The sequence below is a fragment of the Telopea speciosissima genome, chromosome 2 (assembly GCF_018873765.1).
Source record: "Telopea speciosissima isolate NSW1024214 ecotype Mountain lineage chromosome 2, Tspe_v1, whole genome shotgun sequence".
Lineage (NCBI taxonomy): Eukaryota > Viridiplantae > Streptophyta > Magnoliopsida > Proteales > Proteaceae > Telopea > Telopea speciosissima.
In genome coordinates, this window is record NC_057917.1 from 24,210,056 (window position 1) to 24,234,008 (window position 23,953).

The 23,953-nt window shown below is 40.2% G+C and overlaps 1 protein-coding gene across 1 annotated transcript; it reads left to right on the plus strand.

Annotated features, from left to right (window-relative positions):
- The first annotated feature begins 1,264 nt into the window (after positions 1-1,264).
- Positions 1,265-12,143, plus strand: LOC122650577 (pectate lyase-like). The gene is made up of 7 exons (XM_043843978.1): positions 1,265-1,288; positions 1,712-1,855; positions 1,987-2,079; positions 2,848-2,907; positions 6,882-7,097; positions 10,666-11,346; positions 11,589-12,143. The coding sequence occupies exons 1-7, from the start codon at positions 1,265-1,267 to the stop codon at positions 12,051-12,053; spliced, it is 1,683 nt and encodes a 560-aa protein (XP_043699913.1). The 3' UTR covers positions 12,054-12,143.
- Positions 12,144-23,953: the final 11,810 nt, after the last annotated feature.

Consider the following 23,953-nt stretch of genomic DNA (forward strand, 5'->3'; position numbering starts at 1 on the left):
TGGGGTAGGAGGTGTAGGATTGCATTAGAGATTTTTGGATTATGTAGCATGTTGGTGAGGTCCAAAGTAGGTAGGTGATGCGCCAGCATGTTTATGGAATCTTGCACTGGCCCCGGCAGATTGGAGAGATGAGAGAAAGTAGGGATATGGATCTGATTTAGGGGAGGGTGCGTGGGAATGGCAAGTTGCGTGGATTTGGGCTGATTTTGTGCGGGGATTATGGAGGAAGATACTGTGTTGCCTGGAATAGCTGTCATGGTTGATTGGATGGTGCTCCGAGAAAGATGGAATTGGTCATCTCTGGCAGCGGTGGATCGCTGTTGAGACTCCGCTGGTACTGTCCCAGGTTCCTGCCGTGGAGCACTACTAGAAGCATCAGACCCTACCACCCTCCAAATTGGGCAGCGCTCCAACTGGCGCAAGTCCGGAGTACTCCCTCGCAACACCGAGTCGAAACATAAGGGTGGAAACTCAGGGAAAGAAGAAGCGCTTCCACAACCATGTAACAAACAGTGCTCCTTCTCCGCGTCGAACAGAGCCAAACACCTCTTGGCCTCATGATCCACCCTCCCACAGAAGTAACAATACAACGACAGTCTTTCATACTTCACTCTGATAGGAATCCTTTTGCCATCCTTCCTCTTAACATTGATACTATCCCAAAGTGGCTTCAAAATATCGATGAGGATACAGCAACGTAAAAACTACACCCTATTGCCAAACTGCAAACCTTGGAAGATAGAGACTTCACTGGGCATGCCCACCTTTCATGCCAGTTGAATGGTAAATTCCTGAGTAAGAAGTTCGCGAGGGGCCTCGTGGAACTAGACCCAATACTCCACCTGACCACCTGGTTGAAGGACCAATCCTCCTCCGCACACCACCTCTCCAGGACTATCAGATTTCCTCCCACCGACCAAGGACCTTCTTGTAAGACATTGGTCATATCCAGTGGATGTTGGAATTGAAACATGTAGCGATCGCCATGCAGAGGAATGACAGCCACGGGATATTGAGGGTTCTAGGCCTTCGGCAGCACTTCATGCACTGCTTGCTTCCTATAAGGTCTACCCACCACAATCTGTCCACCATGACAAAGATCCCAGTTCTGATTCAAATGACTCTCCGAGCTCTCCTCCAACTCCATATCATCATCATCATCTTGGTCAGCAGCCTAAGGAGGTATAGGGGGACCATGCGAGTCAGGGGGAGGCCCATGCATTAGAGGTAAAGGGGGAGAGAGCAGTTCTGGTTTGCTGGTGGGATGGACCCGGTGGCTGATGAGAAGGTGTGGTATTGCCTGCCTGGCCTTTCCTCTGATTGCCATCCATGAGAACAAGGAGGGAGAAAACACGGACTCAGCCGGAGAAAGAAAACACGGACTCAGCTGGAAAAACTCTCTTAGATCCTCTTCCGCTCCTACCTACCTCGTTACCATCGCCAAGAGGATGCAAAGAGATTTTGTTTGGTAAAAAAGAATGAGGGTAGTGGTTAGGTAGGAAGACCGATCCCCGTAAACATTATGTTGAGGAGTTTTGCTCACCCCGATGACCTAAGGGTTTGAGGATCGTTTCTTCAACGTTTAATTACCCTACAATCTCAGTCACTCTACAGTTTCAGCATTTTGTCGAAACCTCATTTAGTCACCCCGGAGTAGGCTAGAGTGCTTTCTGTTCTTAAGCTAAGAATATGAGTTTTGGCTTGTGTATAGGCATTTTTTGGTGAGCATCCTAAATACACAGAGAATGGCTTCTTCATTACTGGAGAATCATATGTTGGGCACTACATTCCTGCTTTTGCCGCTCGAGTTCACCAAGGGAACAAAGCTAAAGAGGGGATTCCTATAAACTTCAAGGTACGCCCCTAATTTAGCTTGGTTTGGAGTTAAATTTGGTCAATCATGCTTGCTTCTTTGGATTGAGGTGGGAAAATGGTTAAACAGGGGGATTTGCCATTGGCAATGGACTGACAGATCCTGCAATCTAGTACCAAGCATATACAGATTACGCATTGGACAATGGAATAATTCAGGAATCTGACTACAAGAGTATTAACAAATTGCTTCCAGCTTGTGAAACGGCAATAAAGTTTTGTGGTAATTCTTCTTATTTCTTCAATCTCTCCTGTAGTCACCAATTGTATTTACATATTATGAAATCCCATATTTGTTTTTGCTGCTTTTGGTTGTTGCCAACAGTTGGGTAAATTTTATGTATGAACATGTTTCTGCTGCTATTTTGGAACAATTTACTAAGTCTTTAATTTCTCTTGATTAATTTGGAAGTTACAAGTAACAATGCTGCAAAATTTATATTTTCACTATTTTGATTTTCCTCAGCGCCACCTAATGAATATAAATCATTTATGTATAATGTTGGTCAATCACAAACAAAGAATATTTTCTTCACCCTCAAAGGACATGAAGCAAGAAAATATTATTTGTTATTTGTTAATGTTTATTCTGTTTTCCTAATGACATGTATCAGTACCATACTTCACCAAGAAGAAAATGTTATAACAAGCGACCCTCCCTTATCAAATATTTCTTTTGGATCTACATATGGTCCCACGTGCATTTGCATGGCAAAGAGATCAGTGAGCAGAGTTTGCAGCCTCTTGGGGCTATTTGGCCCCTCATGTTCCATATATTTTTATTATTCTTTGTTGGAAACTCAAGTGAAAGTCAGTGGATTTTATCCCTTGTATTTCAATTTTGCATTTCTTTGTAGCCAAAGAAAATATAAATAACAAAAAAAGTTGTGTGACTCTGAAGTTTTCAGATGATAAAATAGGAAAGAAGGGCTACCTTGAGGTGCCATTTTTCTCTTCATTTGTTCTTTTGAGGAGAGCAATACTAGTAATGCTGCTGCTGCTACTCTCATCGTGTTGCTCACTCCCAATGATAAGGTATAGATAGAAGCCACATGTGTCTTTCCAAGTAGTTATGCTCAAATCTACTTTCATCTTTTTCAAGTTTTGGTCATTGCTCCTAGTGTGCATACTTTGGAAAGACTGCTCATCTCTTAGACATTACAAACCAAGTCGACCATAAGTGGATTTAGGAAGATATGGGTTAAAATTCTTGAACTCTATTTGATTAGGTGTAAAGACATGGATACCAACAAAATAAGCAAGTATGGGTTTTCGTTGGCAAATTAATCTTACTACTTAATAGCATTCTTCATTTCCAGATTTCACAAGTATTATTTATGGGTCTTTAGCTCAATTGGTAGAGTACTTGGGGTGTGAAAAATAATTCCATACTTTCAAGAGGATGGTGGTTCGAATCCACTTAGTCCCTTATCTATATTTCCATTTTAACTTCAATGGTAGTGGGGAATTGATATTTCATGATGTAGAGAACCCAGTAGTTTACAAAATTGTGTTTCTATCTCACTTGTTTAATTTTGACAATAGGTTCTTTGTTATTTTATAGTTCTTGCTGCATATTTTTCTTTAGGATGATTTTGTTATATATTGGTTGTACTGTCCCCATAAACTCTTTTTTAATGATCTTTATAGATTATTAATCTATGTTGTACCCATAGAGTTTGATTCTCTTTGTCTCTCTCATTCCTCATACTCTTTTGGTTCATCATTTCTTATTAGCTTAGCTCATCCTAAATTAAAATGAAATAAATATCTTCCAAATTGGGGAATATAAATAAAGATTTTTTTAGCCCATCCCGAATGAGAGTCCAATCATGCCAATTATAAGTATAGAAGACTCAGTTCCGAATTGGATCAAACATTATTGGACCTTATTTGGTTCAAAAGTTGTGAAATTGTGAACAGTTAAATATCTAGAAAGTGTTCAAGAATTATATCGTTGTATTAGAACAATAAATATCCCAATCCATAAACAATTCAAAAAGAAAATGGTGAAGGTTATGATTTTATATTTTTTCAGAACATTTATCAAAGTCTTAAAATATTAAATCTTTTTCTTTTAACCTATGGTTTTCAAATTTTGTTTTAATTTTAATTTAGCTAATTTCTCTTTAATAGATACAAAATCATGATGATCTTTTAAATGCTTTAGTCTCGTGTCAATTCAATTGCCATTTCTGTCTTCCAAGTCTACAAAATCACTTGCAAATTATAAAGCTATCTACAATTGCTCCTTCATTGTGTATTTATTACTATTTATTTCTACTATATTATCTTTTATTTTTTTATACCATAATGTTTTAAGATATGCATCATTATGTATTGAAAAGAACCAAGTACTTGTTTTGCACTTTGAGAAAGTTTCATTATCTTATAAAACCAAAAGAATTTGCTCTCCACCACTTAACAAATGCTTACACGTGCATTTGCACGTGCATATTTACTAGTATATATATATATATATATTGTTAGAAAAGAAAACCCAATGGAAAGAATATTCATATTCACTCAAGATTAGGTTTTCCTAGCAATCCATGTCTTTCCTAATTTAGAGAAAGATTGCTTGGGAGATAATTGAGTCACTTATAGTAACTCAATATATCTATCCCATGTGAGCTTGCAATATGGGGATTTTGTGAGAGAAATATAAATATTCATGAGATCACAAAATCACACAAGACAAGGAAACCCAAAAGCAAAATCGCAGAGCTCTCTTTCCCTCCTAGAAAAATCGTCTTCTCCCTCTCTTATTCTCTTGGTGTTTGATCCTAGAGGTGGTCCAAGCTATTGTGTTCTTGGAACTGTGGAGGAGTAAGCTTGACCGTGGTGGGAACGCAAAGATTGCGTGGTGCGTGGAACGACTGCGAAAGGGCTATCATGGGTTGGAGGTCTTGCACTTGTGAGACTTAGGAAATAATCGATCCCTGCTTCGTTCTATTTTGAATGACTTCACCATCAATATTGTGATCCTATTTACACTTCCGTTGCGATGCCTTCAGTGGCATCAGAGCCTCTTTATCGATGGGGTTGTTTTCAATTTTATTTGTTCATTATTTTATGATACTCATAATTTTTATTCTGTTTATAAAAAATTTAAAAAAAAAAAAAAAAATTTTTTTGAGGTGAGATGCATGTGCAATAGGGGCCGCGGGCTGGCTGCCTGCGCTCGCCCCTAGCCGCATGTACCCCACCCCTTGGAAAGCCCATACCCCCTGGCCGTGTGCACCCTATAGCCTGCGGCATGTGTGCAAGGCTGCCAGCCGCATGCGTGTGCAGGCAGCCTTGCCGCATGTGATGCTATTGTATGAATGTGCACTTGTTTTTCCCTTTTGTTTTGCTTCACTTTGTGTTGCAGGTTTTTATAAATTAAAAAAAAAAATTCTGTTTTCATTTATGAAAGGGATTTTCATTGGAGAAGATGGGTAGAGAGATTCTTCCCTTCACCCACCTTCCCCAATTTGGCATAATGGCTTACTATAATTGTTAGTTTTATTTTAAGCATGTACGTGATGGCTTTGTGGGGTATGTATCATGACCATTATGACATAAGTTGTCATGGTAATGGCTATGTGATGTGCATGATCATAGTGACATTGGATTGTCATGGTAATGATCATGTAATGCACATAACCATTATGACATAAGTTGTAATGGTAATGGTTGCATGATGGATGCATTTGATGCACTTGATCATAATGATGATGGATGCATTGGATGCACTTGATCATAATGGCTTGAACTGTCATGGTAATGATGCTTTATGTGTTTTTGGGTAATTTTCACATAAATGTTGGAATATTATTTTTGAGCATCATGTAAATAATGTGGACCATGGTTATGAGATGAATAAAATTACATGCATTAGACGTATGTGTGTGCTAGGCATGGCATGGTTGCGATTTTATATGTAATTTCCTTTATTATTTTCCAGGCAGTCCAATTTTGGTGGACTGGTTTTCTGTTATGTAATTTTATTTATTTGGAAAGGGTTATAATATTTTTAGCTTAGTTTGAAAATATTCATTGTAACCTCGTGGATTGTGGATCATAGATCATGGATCATGGATCTTGAGTCAAGGATCATGGATCATGGATTATGGATCATGGATCGTAGATCGTAAATCGTGAATCATGGATCAGGGATCTTGCCGGTTCATTGGAGACAAGAATGAAGGAAGGACTTGCTCACTTGAAGTGTCCTTAATTATTACAGTTTTAGAATTTCCTTATATACATTATCACACTATAATTGCAGTGAGTGGGAGTGACATATGAGGCTATGATTACTCCCATCCATTTTTAGTCAAAGTGAGTTTGTCTTGGTTATGAACTCACATTGATTAAAGATGTTGTCCCATAACCATTGGTATTTATGTGTTTATAGTTTTCCTTGGATAGATGTGCTATTTTGTTTATATAGTGGATGTATGCTTGTGTTTTAATATGCATTCTCGTTTTCCCTAATTATAATACAAGTGTGATATGGGAAGCCCTGGTTGGTGGGATTCTCATGGCCTCCCTTACTTGGTGAGTGTAGAAATGACATTAATCCACCCTTGTAGTTGCCGATAGAATAATATTAGGGTGAATTGGTGAAATTGTCTGCACTCATCTCACATGTGATAGGTAGAGAATATGGTCAGTGGTATGTGTTCTATGATAATAGGCATTAACCCACAAACACCATAGTTCCCTCCGAAATTAAGGGTAAACAGTTGACTTGAGTGTGTGTCAGCCGATAGGAATGGGCATGACACTTAGGTGGTCAAATACATTGAAAGTCTAAGTGACGGGCAGAATAATCCACCCAACTAAGATGCGAATGATGAACTCCGATAGACTAAGTCAGGAGCATGAGGGTTGGTCGTTTCCAATTCATGCCCTACAAGCTAGAGGGAAGCTTGGGGTGTGACTGACCATTGATTGTTCTTACCCCAGTTATTTCAATGGTTGTAGATCATGCTAATTAGTAATTTTTGTACATCATGTAGATTTTAAAAATGTCAACTCAAATGAACTATGCCGCCCTTATCAAAGACCATGTTTTGACCGGCCCTAACTATGTTGACTGGAGGAGGAACATCATGTTTCTCCTGTCTGCGAAAGGTCTAATGTCTGTCCTGGACGAAGATGAGCCTGAATTCCCTAATGAGGAGAACCTTGAATCGAAGTCTGCCTATGAGTTGTTTCGACAGAAAAACTCTAAGGCAAAACTCCTAATGTTGAGTTCTCTGGAGAAGACCATCGCTGATTCGGTTAAGGATCTGTACTTGACCAAGGACATGATAGAGGAGTTGAAGGAGATGTATGGGAGGGAAGAACGTCATGCCCATCATCAACTGGTGACACTCCTCCATGGCACGAAGATGGCTCAAGGTACTCCGGTTATTGACCATGTCATGAAACTGAGGAACTTGTTCCTGGATCTAGAGAACCTTGGGACTTCATTTAAGCTGAATTATAAGACGGATGTCATCTTCCACTCATTGCCTCAGGACATCAACGGGTCTTTTATTATCAATTACAATATGAATAAACTTTCCGTGGAACTCCCTGAGCTGGGCAACATATTGCAAGAGGTGGAAGCCACATCCAAGAAGCAGAAAGTGGAGGTCTTGACTATAGAGGACAATTCTTCTTCCTCAAAGCCCAAGGGCAAGAAGAAGAAGAAGAAGGCTAACAAGGGCAAAAACCCAAAGGTTGGCGATAAGGGAATTCAGAAGAACAAGAGTAAGGGGACTTGTTTCCATTGTAAGAAGGATGAACATTGGAAGAAGGAATGTCATGCTTTCCTGGCTGCTCATAAAAAGAAGCAGGAGAAATAGGAAGAAGGTATTTCTGAAACCTTGGTCCTTTATGAGCCTAATTTGTCAGAGGAACCTACTAACACATGGTTGGTGGACTCGGGGTCTACCGCCCATATTTACAACTTGTTGCAGGGGTTCAAGCTGACAAGAAGACTGAGTAAGGATGAAGTTTGATTGCGAACGGGTACGGGTGCTGAGGCCGTTGGAGATTTTACTTTAGTTTTTTATTATAGTACTTTAGTTTTTTATTATGTACTTTAGTTTTTTAGAGTAAAGGGCCTTGATGCGTTAGAGAAGACTTCTGATTGAGAATCTTGGAGAGTGAAGCTGGCTGAATTCCAAATACTTTGATTTTTTTTTTTTTCCCACACTTGGATGTATTTTTGTTTTGAAATTGGAAGTTTCTGCTTCACTTATGACTATCTTGTTTTTTTTTTTCTTGCCTCGACTACTATTAACTATTAATGAAATGTTATTGTTTCCTATCAATCTAAGGGGAAAAAATCATAACAGAGTATTCTGTTTCGATTTATATATATCATCTATGATAAACCAACAGTATCTCAACGCAAGCGGGGAATCTTTAAAAAAGGGTTCTTGGTTATTGATTGGACAAACTTTAACTTTTCAGTTCAATTTCCATCAGATTTATCAATTATGCACACATTTAAGTCCAATATCCAGCAAAAGAACAAAATAATATCCCAGAAAAAGGTGGGTTAATTCACAGTAGTACTAGCGCAGATTGCAGAGCACCCCATACAGGTTCCATAAAATATAATTTAAAATAGAAACAGATAAACTTAAATTTCGATCACATGCATCAAAATCCTAGATAGAAAAATATTTGAAGAATGTACAAACCTCCTTGTGTTAACATCAGGATGGAATCTTAGTGCAAGCTTTTTGTAAGCTTTCTTCGTTTCTGCTGTTTTTGCGAAAAACTTTATATGGGGGACACTCTTCGACTAATCTCATAAGGGTATAACAATTACATTTGGCCCTCTTCATGGATTTAAAATGTGAAGGATTTATTCTTCCTACCAAAAAAGGAAAAGATCGGAAGGATTCTTATAAAATATATGAGATAACGAATGAAACGTGAAAGATTTTTTTTTTTTGGTAAAAAACGTGAAAGATTGAAGGTAATAAGGAGATTGATTTTTTAGTAGCTAAGTTTTCAAAAAAAAAAAAAAAAAAAAAAAGGGAAACAAAAAGGAAAGTGGAAGAAATAGCAAGCAAAAGAGATAGAGAGAAAATGAATATCTACCTTATTTAATTAAGGGTTTTTTTTTTTTTTTCTAATTGCCTTAAGTTTATGGAGAATTGGAGAGATTTTTTCTCCATAATTGTTAACCAATTTACTTTTGGTAAATCTAATTTTGTGGAGAGATTTGCTTTAAATAATAATAAATATTATTAATATTAATTATTACTAATGGTACTTTAGATTATGAAATTATAAGAATGAATCACATAAAGATTAAGAATTGAAGAATGAAAATTTAGATAAGAATGAAGGGTAGAATACAATGTGCTTTTATATAATAGTATGATATGATAGTATGATATATATAACTTCAAGCCACGTACGTACTTATTCACATGTTTGCATACAGAATAAGAAAACACCCTACACATGGAAATTAAGACCGATGAAGGAATGGCGACCAAGAGATGGTTCTACTACGATGTTAAACCTTGGGTATCGAGTCCAAAATCTTGTATAGCCCATGATTCCTATTCCTCCTCCCTTGTGTGAGTCTAGGCTTTTGGGTTGGACCCTACAAATTAAAATGATTCAGATCCCATGGTTCTTATTCCTCCCTAGTAGATCGACTCATTTCATGTATTTGGTATTGCCCCATTTTACAAACATGCAAGGGGAAGGGAAAGTGTTAAAATCTAGGGAACATTGGAATCTTAATTTAGATCCTTAATTGGTGCCTTTGTATACTTGAAAAGGAGTTAGCTATCTCACATTGAAATCTCTAGCAGATTCTTATATACCCACCTCAAATAAAATATAAAAAAAAAAACAGTGGGACCTACACTAACAATATTTCTCACCTATTTTGATCATATATTATGGACCATATATGCGTGATACCATTTTTCAACCCTTACACTTCCCTCATAGAACCCTTTAGCTTTAGCTATTTACCTGAGCCGTGAACCCCGCAACACCCTTAAAATTTATTTTTTTTTTCATAAAAAAAAACAAAAAAAAATGTGTAAGGGTGGAGTGTAGTACTTGCTTGCTCAAGAACCCTCCTCTCCCAAAATTTAATTGTACTGCTTCAATTAATGAGGCAGGCACTGAATAGAATAGATATGGTTGGAGGCCAAGTTGAGTCTTTCAACCCCGTTGACAAAATGAAGATTTTATTTATTTATTTTTTGGGTAGAACAAATTAGTCTTTATTTAGAATAAGACATGCAAAACTCATGGGGCCATATATGCAAAATGGAAGAAATTAAAACAAGAGACGAAACAGTTATTGGTCAAGTGGAAGGCCTCCCTTGTCGCCCCATTTCTCTCTATTTCTGGGTGAGGATCACCCTCTGGTCCTGGTTTTTGGATCTCTGTTTTAATTTGGGCTATCCATTGCCCCTATAATCCCCTATATATAAAGACAAGACATTATGATGCTTTTCACAACCCACGTAAACCGAGCATGGTGTAAAAGTGAGGGTGGGTTCTATTTGTTGGTGATCCCTTTTAATTTATCTCTGAATCCATCTTACCTTTCGCCGTCGCTCATCCAGTATCTCACAGTGTTATCAATCTGAAGTTCTACCTACAATAAACGGATCGGATCACCACCAGAATCAGATAAACAGATATATAATAAAATAAAACAGAGAGAGACACTGTGAGAGCAACATGGTGGAGTTAGCTATTATTAAGCCCAACATCTTCTTTTTCTTTTTCTTCTTCTTCTTTTTGTTCACCTATGCTGTGAAGGCCCATATAGCAGCGGACTTCGATGGGGCGTTGACGAGAAGGTCGTCGCTTCAACAGAAAGAAGAAGTGGAGGCCGGGGGCCCATGCCAGGCAACAAACCCAATAGACAGCTGCTGGAGGTGCCAGGCCAACTGGGAGATGAATCGAAAGAGTTACGCCAAGTGCGCGTTGGGGTTCGGCAGGAAGACTAGGGGTGGCGAGAACGGCCGCATCTACGTCGTCACTGACCCCTCCGACAGCGACATGGTCAACCCAAAGAATGGCACCCTCCGTTACGGTGTCATCCAGAAGGAGCCACTCTGGATCATCTTTGCCCACGACATGACCATCCGCCTCACCCAGGAGCTCATGATGACATCCAACAAGACCATCGACGGCCGTGGCGCCAACGTTCACATCGCCAATGGCGCTGGTATAACCATCCAGTTCGTCCACGATATCATCATCACTAACCTCCACATCCACGACATCAAAGCCACCAACGGCGGCGATATCCGTGATTCCGTCGATCACCACGGTCAGCGCACCGCTAGCGATGGCGATGGTATTAACATCTTCGGATCCACCAACATCTGGATCGACCACTTGTCCATGTCCAATTGCAAGGATGGACTCATCGACGCCGTCATGGGTTCCACCACCATTACCATCTCCAATAACTACTTCTCTAGCCACGATCATGTAAGTAACTCTCGATACTAACTCACTTTTTTTTTTTTGTATTTTTTCAATCTTCAATTTTTTTTTTAATTTTTTATACTAATTAAAACTAACTGATTTCTCTCTAACGAACGAATGAATGAACGAACTTAATATAACTAACTAGAAATCAGCTGAGTGAGTTTCTTTCTGAGTCGACTCACTGATGCTTTTGGTGACCCTAATATTATTATTGATTATTATATTAATTTTTATAATAATAGGTGTTGCTGTTAGGAGCAAATGACACCTACGCCGATGACGAGAAGATGCAGGTCACCGTAGCATTCAACCACTTCGGGCCAGGATTAGTACAGAGGATGCCCAGGGTCCGATGGGGATTCGCCCACGTGGTGAACAACGATTACACCCATTGGGAAATGTACGCCATTGGTGGCAGCACACACCCAACCATCCTCAGTCAGGGCAACCGCTTCGTCGCTTCAGATTCATCGACAGCCAAGGAGGTTACCCATAGGGATTACGCAACCCAGGACGTGTGGAAGAACTGGAACTGGAGATCTGAGGGTGATCTATTGGAGAACGGTGCCATCTTCGTCCAATCTGGATCCCCATTAAAGGAGTCCTTCTCCAGCGAAGACATGATCAGCCCAAAGCCCGCCACCTCTGTCCCCGAGCTTACTCGCTTTGCTGGTGCACTCAACTGCACGGTTGGCAAGCCTTGCTAATTTGGTGGTTCTTCTTCTTCTTCTTCAGACATTTCACCTTAGTAGCCTACCATGCTTAAACAAAGGAGCAACTGTGTAGGTGTGTAGGCCAGGGATCCATAAGAGATAGCAACTTTAGCCCATTGAGGGTTTTAGTTTCTAAGGAAAAAATATAAGTAAACAAAAAGGGAAAGAAGATGGAAGAAAAAGAGAATGTTCATATATACATTGGTATCAGCTATTGATTCAATTTAATGGTAATATATATTACTACTATTTTCTTCTCTACTCTCTCAATCTCTCCGTCTCTTCCAGTCCCACCACGCACCACGTACCACCCGGCTTAGCTTGCAACTTTGGTTTTTGGTTCAGAATCATTTTACATCCATTTCAATGATTGGCATGCCTCTAGCCCCGCCAGCGAGTGATAGCCAATATTACTAAGATTATAAAATATATCTGACCGGATGTATTTTAACTGATAAAGAAGATAAACAACAACCCCAATATTGTTCCACGCACACATTCACAAAAGGACTACTGGTACCATATAATTAACTGTTTAATTAGAGAGTTGAATATTCAAGATCAATGAAACAGTTTACTGAACGTACAACGAACACCTTGAGAACTGAACAAGTATACTGGCATTGTGGCCACTTTGAAGTACTCGTGTGCGCTGTGTTAATTACAGATTATTTGCATTGTTGAATTTAAGTATGTAGAGAGAGAGAGAGATGGGATGGATATATGTCTTCAATTCCAGTTCTTAATTCCCACTCTAATAAATAAAGATGAGAATTAGTCCCTTCAACTATCCCAGCTCCAGCTCCACCATAAATTAATGCATCAATATCCTAGCTAACACCCAAATTAGTGAAAAACATTATATTTCTAAGATGTGTACGTACGTAGGGGTCTACCATAAATGCTAAAGAAATTAGTTCATGCATGGATGTGATACATAACCACGACGCACATTCTATTCTAAATGTATATCCCTAAAGGTGCTAAAATATATAGTGGCATTAATTCCACAGTCCAACAGAGGGGGTGTCGATTAAAATTTTTTTTTTTTTTTTTTTTTTTTTTTTTTTTTTTTTAAATAGAGATTGTGGCAATTCTTAAAGGGTGATTGATCTCCTACAAAGTGATCTTGCACTCACAAGTTGAGCTGCCATAGTGAGAGACCAAACTACTAAAGTACTATTCGTTTATATGGTAGATGCGACATTGGAAATGTGTCTAGATTGATTAACGGGGTTGTCTATGTAGTACCATTATCCTATTAAGAAACTTCAAGAGAAGAATTTATTTTAAAGGGCAAGAGAACGCTACCCGGTCCAATGGCTCTTGTGCTAGCACGGGGTCAATGGGATCATGCACGCAAGTATCTCGAGGGGCAAGATTTCCACCTTTCTATGGGGGGCAAATCGGTCATTTTGCATCCACAGGTGTCTAGCCACAGGGCCACGCGACTAGGTAGTGTTCTTTTCCCCTATTTTAAATTAAAAAACTAGATTATAGTCTCCAATAAATAAGGGATATGGGAAGGAATGGTCGCCCACTGTAGCTAGCACTCCTCTCTCTCCCTATATATATATTTTTTTGGGTTTACCACCCTATTTTTGTGGTGCTTCCCTCTCTTCTCTCCTGAACACTGAGGTCAAGGTTTTGACCTTTAGGGGATTGAGTGGGTTAAGGTGAATGTCTCCTTAATGATCATGCAAGTCTTGCCGTGCGAAGTGTTCATGACATGAAATCCCTTATGTTACTAGGTTGTGAAATAACATGAAATCCCTTATGATCATTCAAGTCTTGCCGCACGATGTGTTCGTGACATGAAATCCCTTATGTTACTAGGCTGTGAAATAACATGAAATCCCTTATGATCATTCAGGTCTTGGGCGCCGAAGTGTTCAAGATATTTATTTTCCCTTTCTATGAGACGTTACCTATTCCTACGTGAGAATGGTCTTAGTTCTAATGAGATTGGATGACTAAATTTATTTTTCCGTTGCATTTCCAATGAATCCAACATAGAAAACTTCGACACCATCTTGAAAGGATTTGACAAAGAGAATCAAAGTTTGAAAGGGTATAGATTCATAGCACAAGTCTATGAGTATACAATTCCAATCAAGCAAAATCTATGCCTCGGGGAGAGTACCACGTGCCGGTGTGTCTTGAGTCATAGGGGCCGGTCTTAAGTTGGGTAAGCCTACCATTACTCATTAGAAGTCCTAAACCTCGATCTCTTTTGTAGTGATTGGAGCAACCCACTTGAGAGTAACATAAATATGCATTTTTATTGTATCTCGTGTGCAAGTTAAGCTTGTTAGATTCCAATTTAAAAGCTCAAACCATTAGGTGAAGGGACCAACAAGCATATATATATATATATATATATATATATATATATATATATATATATATGAAGACACATCCAATTAAGGTCTTAGACAATCTATGTGAGACAAAACTATATATATATATCATACTATTATATAAAAGCACGTAGTGGCAAATCTTTCATTTTCTATTCTACCCTTCATTCTTATCTAAAATTTCAGTCTTCAAATCTTAATTTTTATGTCATTTTTTCTTATAATTTCATAATTTTAGGTATCTTTATTATTAATTATTACCTTTTTTAATTATAGTGGCAAATCAGAATTTAGAGGCCAAAAAAAAAAAAAACAGATCTTTCTTTCCCTACCTTATTGTTTAATTTATTTTATAATTCTGACGATTTTCCTTCGTTGCAAACTTTCTGAATCTCTTCGCGTGATCTCTGTTTCCCTACTTGCACTAAAAAAAAGATCTCTGTTTCCCTATCAACGACCTTCCAATTCTCCCAAACCCTCTCTCTCCACGCGATCTATCTTGCCTCTCTCCTTTTTGCACGATTGTCTCCCTCTTTCTCCTGTCCCCGTCTCTCGCATTCTCACTTTCACACGACTCATCCCCATGCCCTCTCTCCCTCCCATTCATTCCTATCTCCCTTTTGCTCCCTCTCTCTCCTTTCCCGTGTCTTGCCTTCTCACTCTCACACGATTCTCTATTGATTCCTTCTTATCTCCCTCTCACTCCCATCTCTCACATGGGCCGGGTCTGTGCTGCATTCCTTCCACTGTTCGAGTGATTTCTGGTTCTGAATTCACCAGTACTTGTAGTTGGGTCAGAAAATAAAGCTTCCAAAGCAGAAGTATTTATGAAATACCTTTATATTTTGCTTGTATATTGGTTTCTCAGTTTTGCCAGTTTATATTGTTCTATATGTATAACTGACCTCCATCTTATTGACCAACTTTCCCATCTTTTCTTCTTAAAATTTTAGTTTCATTAATGATGAAGGTCAACAGTCAAGATATAATTGTAGAAGAATTGAACTCCTTTTTTTTTTTTTTCCCCATGATCAATGTTCTGTTGAAGAAACAACTGAGTTTGGGTACTTGGATATAGTTCACATGTGTTCATCCTTAGTAACAGAAAGTGTAGGATCCCTAACATGTTTGACAGAGCTTCTTTCCCTTGGTATGTATCTATAGGAAGGCCCCACCTATGGAATTGACATGTAATTCTCTGGCTGGAAAATCATTGGAATAATTTTGTGTCCTTGAAGTTTTGCTTGAGGCAAGCTAGATGACCATAGAATACACAGATGCAAGAACTACTATATATATATATATATATATTACGGTAAAGAAAGAGCATATAGGTATAGTGATATCATAGACTTACTCTGTTTACTTGTGTAATAGTTTTTACTTTCCATTATATTATCATTACCATCTGTATATCTGACAATGTTTCATTGGATTTGAAAACTCGATGAGTGTATTGGATCTTCTAAATCTGTGATTCCCTCTATGTTTTCAGTAGAAAATTTGCTGTTTGATGGAGAATAACTGAATGGATGTTTCCATGTTGAGACTATCAGAAACTTTGGGGAAAATAGAAATTTTAACATCCAGGATCCTGTTGAAGGCATATATCCTTCAGCCTGACCAAACATCTGGTGGTTGGTTCATAACTTTGGCTGTTCGGACCATCGATGGCCAGGTCCTACTATCAGACAAATGAAACTGTTTGAACCAGATGATCTAACTGCCTTACACAGTGAGAGTTATGTATCAAATTTAAGTTGAAAAAATTAATATAAGCAACTACATTTGAAAGGAATAGAAATCGGTTGAAAAAATTAATATAAACAAGTAGATTTGAAAGGAGTAGAAACCAATCAAATCATTACCTTATGCCCCTACCACCTCGGCAACTTTTCTTTTCCAGATTTATGAGAGAATTTCCAGATTCAGATTGTTCATGAGAAGTGCAGGGAAAGTTTCAGGTTTTATTGGGTGATAGCTATTGGTAGGGGACTCCAACGGCAACATGATTGAAGCAGCTCTGCTGGACTAACTCTGTTTATATTCCTCTCATCGATTTTTCCAGGATTGGTCAATCCAGCAGTCTGTATCAGGTTTTATTGGGTGATGTACTCTCTCTCCGGATTTGTCAGGTTTTTTGGAGCATCATAGTGGAGATTTATATGAAGAATGGTTCCTGATATTAAACTCCCTTGATTTTCTTGTTTGTGTTTCTCTTGTTTCAGCATCCATTTTCAGTGTTCTGCCTTTATTCACAGTATCAGGAGTCTGACAAGACTTTGATTCGAAATCTGCATGTAGGTCTTTACTGATTATAGTGAAAAACTAGAAATATGCATGGAATTGTGAAACTAAGAAGTTGCATATTTTATTTCTATGTATTAATTTATCCTTTTCCTTCCTATTTTCATTGTATTTAAAATTTCTTCGTCTTTCTGTGTACTAATTTTTTATTTTTGTTATTTTCTGTGATGGTTTGTGTAGTTAGTTCCATGAACTATAGGTTTATTGTTTTTAGTTTTGCAATCTTCTTCTTATGATTCAACTCAATTGTGGACTCCATGTCAAATGCTTCTATTATTTATTTATTTTTCTCTTATTTTCTCTTTTCTTGTATCCAAAACCTTCAAATTGTTTACTAATATTGTTTTCATATTCCATCTCATTAATTTCCACTGTCTCCCCTTAACATTCTTTACATGAGCAGGGTTGGGGCTTGTGGCTACAAGAAAAGGTTTCATCAGGGATTTTAGCTTCTCAAGCTGGATTCATTCTTCAGTATTTTCTTTTGTTTTCCTAGGTTAGTTTGAGTTTGATTTCTGCATATTTGTATGCTTCTTTTCCTCTTTTTTTGTTTTTATTGAAATGTCCATGAGCTGATTTATTTTGCTGTATTTGTAGGCTGAGATGTCAGTATATTCTAGGATATTCTTTTGGAGTTTGATTTCAGTAATTTTCTACCCACAACCGTAGCTGGAATCATGCAAAAGAAGGCTATTCTACCAGTTTTGATTTCTGGTTAGTTCTTCTAGCAGAATGCAGCTTTAAAAACCAGAACCGAGAAAGGGAGAGAAGAGAAGAAGTGGAAGAAGAGAGGAAAGGAGAGCATATAAAAAACACCCAAAAAATGAAGAACTGAAGCAAACTTTTTTAAGGATTTGTAGGTAGTGTTATCATGGTATGCAAAAATTGTAGGCACTTATTTACCACAACAGTTTTTTTTTTTTAGTTTTAAGGTTTGAATTTTATTTTTTTTTTGAGGGATTTTGGTTGCAATTCTACCCCAAAACTTGGTTTGTGTGTGTTATCCTCATATTTTAATGATCAAGTATGGCAGACATTCAGCCTTTTGGTTAACTATGAAGGACATGTAGAAGTTTTACCTATCTTCCCGGCTGGGTAATGGGATTATTCATCCTTACCATTGGAGTATCCAACTCTCACCTTGGTATTTAAATAATCACTCCCATCATGTTGGGGATTTTCAATTTGATTCTTCGACACACCCTAAATTCTTGAGATTTTTGTTCATTGTCTATATTCTTGACTTCATCGATTTGGTTAGACTTTATAACTTTACCTGGCCATGAGAAGATGTACAATATGATTTTTTTTTGGCTCTCATTTGTATGTAGTCTCAAGTCTGATATTTTTAAGGAATTTTGGTTACAATTCTACCCCAAAACTTGATTTGCGTGTGTTATCTTTATATTTCAAGGATCACTGAATCAACTAATGGATCAGCTTGATCGTTCAGGACCAACCAAGGCTGATCCAATCCCTATTTCATTTTGCGTTTTGTTGGAGGCCAATTATTACTTTTTTCCTTTCCCTTTAGGAATTCATTCTGCGAGTAATAGTTCAAAGTCTCAATTGCATTGCCGTAGGGTCTTAACTGCACAATCAATAAACAATAATAAAGTACACGAACATGCCACCTTATTCAGACCAATATATGACAAGGATGCCACCTTATTCATCCAGACTTTGCAATATCTTGCAGGAGGTCACAGGCATATACACGAACATCTTTGAATTATCTTTAAACACAAAAAAGGTGTTTCCTATTTTTCCCATTGTGGTTGAAGCGAACTATGTCACAGGTGAGGAGACCTAGGAACGGCCAAGTCACAGTTCATCAAGAGAAGGAAAAAACCCAGGAACCCCTGCACAGATTGCTAAATTCATTGTTGTTGTTGTAGGTCGGATTGAATCTCTCTCTCTCTCTCTCTCTCTCCTTCAACATTTATCCTTTTTCCAAAGGTCTGCAAATGGAACAGGGGAACCACTACAAGAAGGGTTTGTAGAGAGTGGAGGAAGACAAGATTCGGATAGATTATATAGGAGTGCATGGGAAAGGGAGGTGGAATCGCATAGCCAAAGTCACAGGTGAGGAGGCACCAGATTTTAATTTAATCCTGTTCTTAAGCTTTTTTTTTTTTTTTTGGGGTAAATGGATAATAATAATGAGGAAAGAAGCGGACTACACCAAGCCTGAGGTTCCATCTTGAACCACAAAGCAAGGATCAGAAATGGGCCAAACAATCCTCTCCGCGCAAGATTGAGCCCTCTTGGCCAAGGTATCTGCTACAGAATTAGCAGCCCTGGGAATGTAACTGAAAGAGCATAAATCCAAGTAAGAACTAATATGTTGGATATCCTCCACAATTGCCTTAACCAGTAGAGCTGGTTCTATGCTCGAGTTCCGCAAATCGCCAATGATCTCGTTGTTATCACTTTCTACCAACAGGTGTGTGTACCCTTCAGAGATGGCTTCCAGTAAACCTTCTCGAATAGCCATAGCCTCACCAACCACAACGTTGGAGAAGATGACAGGGTTTGAGATAGCAAAATTAACTGCACCCAAGTGATTGCAAAACACAAAGCCAATGCCTCTCTTCCCAGAACCCAGACAAAGCGACGCATCGCAATTCAATTTCAAGAAACCTTCAGGTGGGGGCTGCCAAACTGGAGGAGTATGCGAGGCAGCTTGAGAAGGGGGCCCTGGCAAACAAGAAACCGAACTTTGGAATTCATCGTAGGCCTTTTGAGCAGCATGGATAACATCTAGCGAGGTCCAGTCCTTCCCTGAGAACAGCTTGTCATTCCGAGCTTTCCAGAGGAACCAAAGCAAGAAGGAACACTGAGAAGCAACCTCTCGTGCCACCACCTTCCCTTTGGCTGCAAACACAGCCCACCCTTCAAACCACTTGGCAAGCTTGACATCTCCACCTGCTGGGGGAACATAAGACAGACTACTACCGAACCACACTCACCTAGCGAATGGGCACTCAAGCAAGATATGTGAAGTGGTCTCCAAGGGTGCCCCGCAACTAAGACAATGCCTATCCACCGCGATCTGTCTGTGGTGAAGGACTGCACCAGAAGCCAGACCATCCGCACATGCTTGCCACATAAAATGCCTGATTTTGGGAGGGTGGGCAGTTCCAAATTGATTTCCAAGTGGCCCTGGGAATGCAAAACCAAGCAGGGGTAGCCTCGGATATACTTAGGGGTCTGAAACATGTAACCACTCATTACAGAGAGAGTGGTAGGCACTCTTAACCGAGAACTTCCGTCCCTAGAACCGCCCAGACTTGGTGGTCCTCTTTTGAAAAAATGGCAATTTGAATGTTGAAAATAGTTGCTCGGTCATCGGGTGAATAACTCGTTGATAACATCGTGTTCCACCTTTGTTCTCAGCATCAATCAGCTCATGCACCCATTGGAGTGAGCAATCTTGGGGGGAATCTGCGTTCATAACCAGGAAGATCCGAGCCAACGATCATCCCATATCCGAATTTTATCACCAGTCCCAACCCTCCATAGCAGCCCAGATTGCAAAGCTTTGCGGCCTTCAATTATGCTCCTCCACGCCCAAGAGGGACTGGACCCAAGCCGAGCTTCCATAAAATCACAGTTTGGAAAATAGATAGCCTTCATGAACTGGCCCCAGGTCGAGTCTGGTTCCTTCCACAGTTTCCAAGCCACCTACGCAAGCATAGCCTTATTGTGCAGAGCTGGATCTCTAACACCCAAACCCCCCCCCTCTCCTTCAATTGACAAAGACGAGCCCAAGCAATCCAATAAATTCTTTTCCTATCCGTTCCATCCCCCCAAAAGAAGTTCGCAGCCACCTTTCGCAGATAAGAGTGATGGGAAGATGGAAATTTAAAATGGGCATACGCATAACTCGGGAGGGAGAGGGCCACTGACTTCAACATTACCTCCTTTCCGGCATGGAAAAGTAATCGGTGCTTCCAACCTGTGAATCTCTTATCGGCCTTATCGAGGATATCCTTGAAAATTGAGGCTTTTGAGATCCCAAAAGAAATAGGAAGGCCCAAATATTTGCTAGGTCCTTTGGCATAAGAGACCTTGAGAACCCTTGAAAACCACCTTCTGAACTTTTGGTGAACATTGGTGCTAAAGGACAAGGTGGACTTCTTCAAGTTTACAGCCTGGCCGCTAGCCTTACAGTACACATCCAAGCAGTGTTTCAAATTGCAGACCTCGTCCAGATTCACCTCAAAAAATAACAAGCAGTCGTCAGCAAATAAGAGGTGGGTAACCGATTTGGATCTGTTATGAACCTTTATTCCTTTGACTAGCCCATCTGTCTCAGCTTGTGAAATAACACTGCTCAACGCCTGTGCACAGAGAATGAAGAGGGTCGGTGACAGGGGGTCACCCTGACGGATCCCTCTAGAAGGAATGACCGTACCCCTGAGACCGCCATTAATAATCAGTCTATAGGTGACAGAGTGAAGGCAAGACATCACCATCCGCGTCCAATGACTCGAGAAGCCCATCTTAGCGAGAAGCTTTTCAAGGAAGTCCCATTCTACTTGGTAGTAGGCCTTCCGCATGTCCAGTTTCAAAGCAAGGAATTTTTGCCTTCCTTTCTTCTTCTTATTTATATAATTAAATAACTCGTGGGCTTGAAAGATGTTGTCCGATATAGACTTCCCTGGGATGAAAGCCGATTGGGTGGGCGAAACAATGTCATTCAAAATGCCCTGTAACTGTTCGTCACAATTTTTGTTGCTACCTTGACTACCACCGTGCACAGGCTGATCGGCCTATACTAATCTCGATTCGGATTAGCACACTTAGGGATAAGGCACGAGATAAGTAGTGTTAGACTCCTTGAAAGGCTACCATTTTAAAAAATTACAGATAAAAGTGAATAAATCTGTATGAGTGAAGTCCCGAGTATCAAAAACGCCGGGGAAGCCATCGGGTCAGGGGTCTTCAAAGAGGCCATAGCAAACAAGGCGGATCTCATCTCGAAAAGAAGGCATGGCACACACCATAGAGTTTGTTGCTTAGAAACCCGCGGTTGGACGGAATCCACGACACATTGGAGCATGGCCTCATCAACCCCCTCCGAGGTGTAAATGTCCACGTAAAGCGGTGCATGGTATTAAAAATATCCTCCTCGGATTGGGACCAGTCCCCATTCTCTTTTCTCGGCTTAAGCATGCGTTACGCTACGCCTTGGAATAGTAGATAGGTGAAAAAACCTTGTGTTTCTATCCCCCTTGCAACCAATCTACTCGGACTTACGCCTCCACATTTCCTCCTCTCGCTCCAACTCCTCATTAAGGAGCACGACTAAGTGGTCCTCCCTTTGCTGATTTTCTTCATAGGTTTCCCCCTTTAGATATCTTCGATGTCTTGTAACCGGCTCTTGATCTTGGTCCGCACATGTCTAAAAACCCTTCTATTCCACCGTTTGAAGACCTTCTCATAGTTCCTCATCTTATGGAGAAGCGTAGAAGAGCCATCTTTCTTGCTAGGTGAAGCCCAAGCCTCCAACGTCGTTGGTTTGCGATCTGGTGCCGAACCACATAGATTCAAACCGAAAAGGTTTCGACCCTTGAAGGAACCAACATGAGTATTTATAATCGGAGGGCAATGATCGAGCTCGTATAGGTCTCACCAACACCGCCGTGTGCGGAAAGGATTGGCTCGAAGTCATTAGAAAAAGCCCTATCAACTTAATCTTAATATTGGCTGAACCCTTACGCTTATTATTCCATGTGAACGTAGATCCATGCATCGTGATATCCATCATCCCACAATCATCCACCATCCTTCGGAAAGAACTGGTGTCCCTCAACCCTACAGAATTCCCCCCTTCCTTTTCCTGCCACGATAGAAAGGAATTGAAGTCCCCATACATCAGCCAATCTCGTTGCCTTCCAACCCCAATTCTAGTAATCATATCCCAGACTTCTTGTCAATTCTCACGGACAGGGTGACCATAAACTGAGGTCATATAGAAACAAAGCCCATTTTCCACCCTCACCATCGTGTCTATCACATGCTGGTTCGCCTGCAACACTTCTATTTCAATACCATTTTTCCAAAGCATAGCCAAACCACTTGAGGCTCCGTCTGCATTCACGGTGTAGGCAGCAGTCATGCATAGTCTCATCTTTAAATGCTCAATCTTATCTTGTTGGCATTTGGTTTCCATTAGAAAAATAATCTCAAACTTTTCCAAATGGGAGAGGTGGTGCAAGTACCAAACTGCCGAGGCCCTCCCCAAGCCCCTGCAGTTCCACAACAGGAGTTTCATTGCTCCCCGTGGAGCTGGTCCCCAGCCTCCACGGGTTTGTGTTCCCCAACAGGACCACAGTTGAAGCGAGCAATATCCGAACTTCCATCTTCCTCCAGTTTCAACTAAGGACATTTCTGTTTCTCCTTAGCATGGGAGTATTCCAGGGCTTCAGGTTGATTGCACGTTGAGGTGTTAAGGGCGATGCCTTCTGAAGTGTCCATCATCGAATGATGAGTTAGAGAGGGCGAATGGCCAGGTGTCCAACTGGTGTTGGTTACAGGGAATGGGTGAGAGAAAGGCTGCGTGGGTGCATGGGGAGAGGACGAGTTGATATCTCATTGAGCTGGTGGAGGCCAGGAGATGCCCGACAGGTGGGGTAGGAGGTGTAGGATTGCATTAGAGATTTTTGGATTATGTAGCATGTTGGTGAGGTCCAAAGTAGGTAGGTGATGCGCCAGCATGTTTATGGAATCTTGCACTGGCCCCGGCAGATTGGAGAGATGAGAGAAAGTAGGGATATGGATCTGATTTAGGGGAGGGTGCGTGGGAATGGCAAGTTGCGTGGATTTGGGCTGATTTTGTGCGGGGATTATGGAGGAAGATACTGTGTTGCCTGGAATAGCTGTCATGGTTGATTGGATGGTGCTCCGAGAAAGATGGAATTGGTCATCTCTGGCAGCGGTGGATCGCTGTTGAGACTCCGCTGGTACTGTCCCAGGTTCCTGCCGTGGAGCACTACTAGAAGCATCAGACCCTACCACCCTCCAAATTGGGCAGCGCTCCAACTGGCGCAAGTCCGGAGTACTCCCTCGCAACACCGAGTCGAAACATAAGGGTGGAAACTCAGGGAAAGAAGAAGCGCTTCCACAACCATGTAACAAACAGTGCTCCTTCTCCGCGTCGAACAGAGCCAAACACCTCTTGGCCTCATGATCCACCCTCCCACAGAAGTAACAATACAA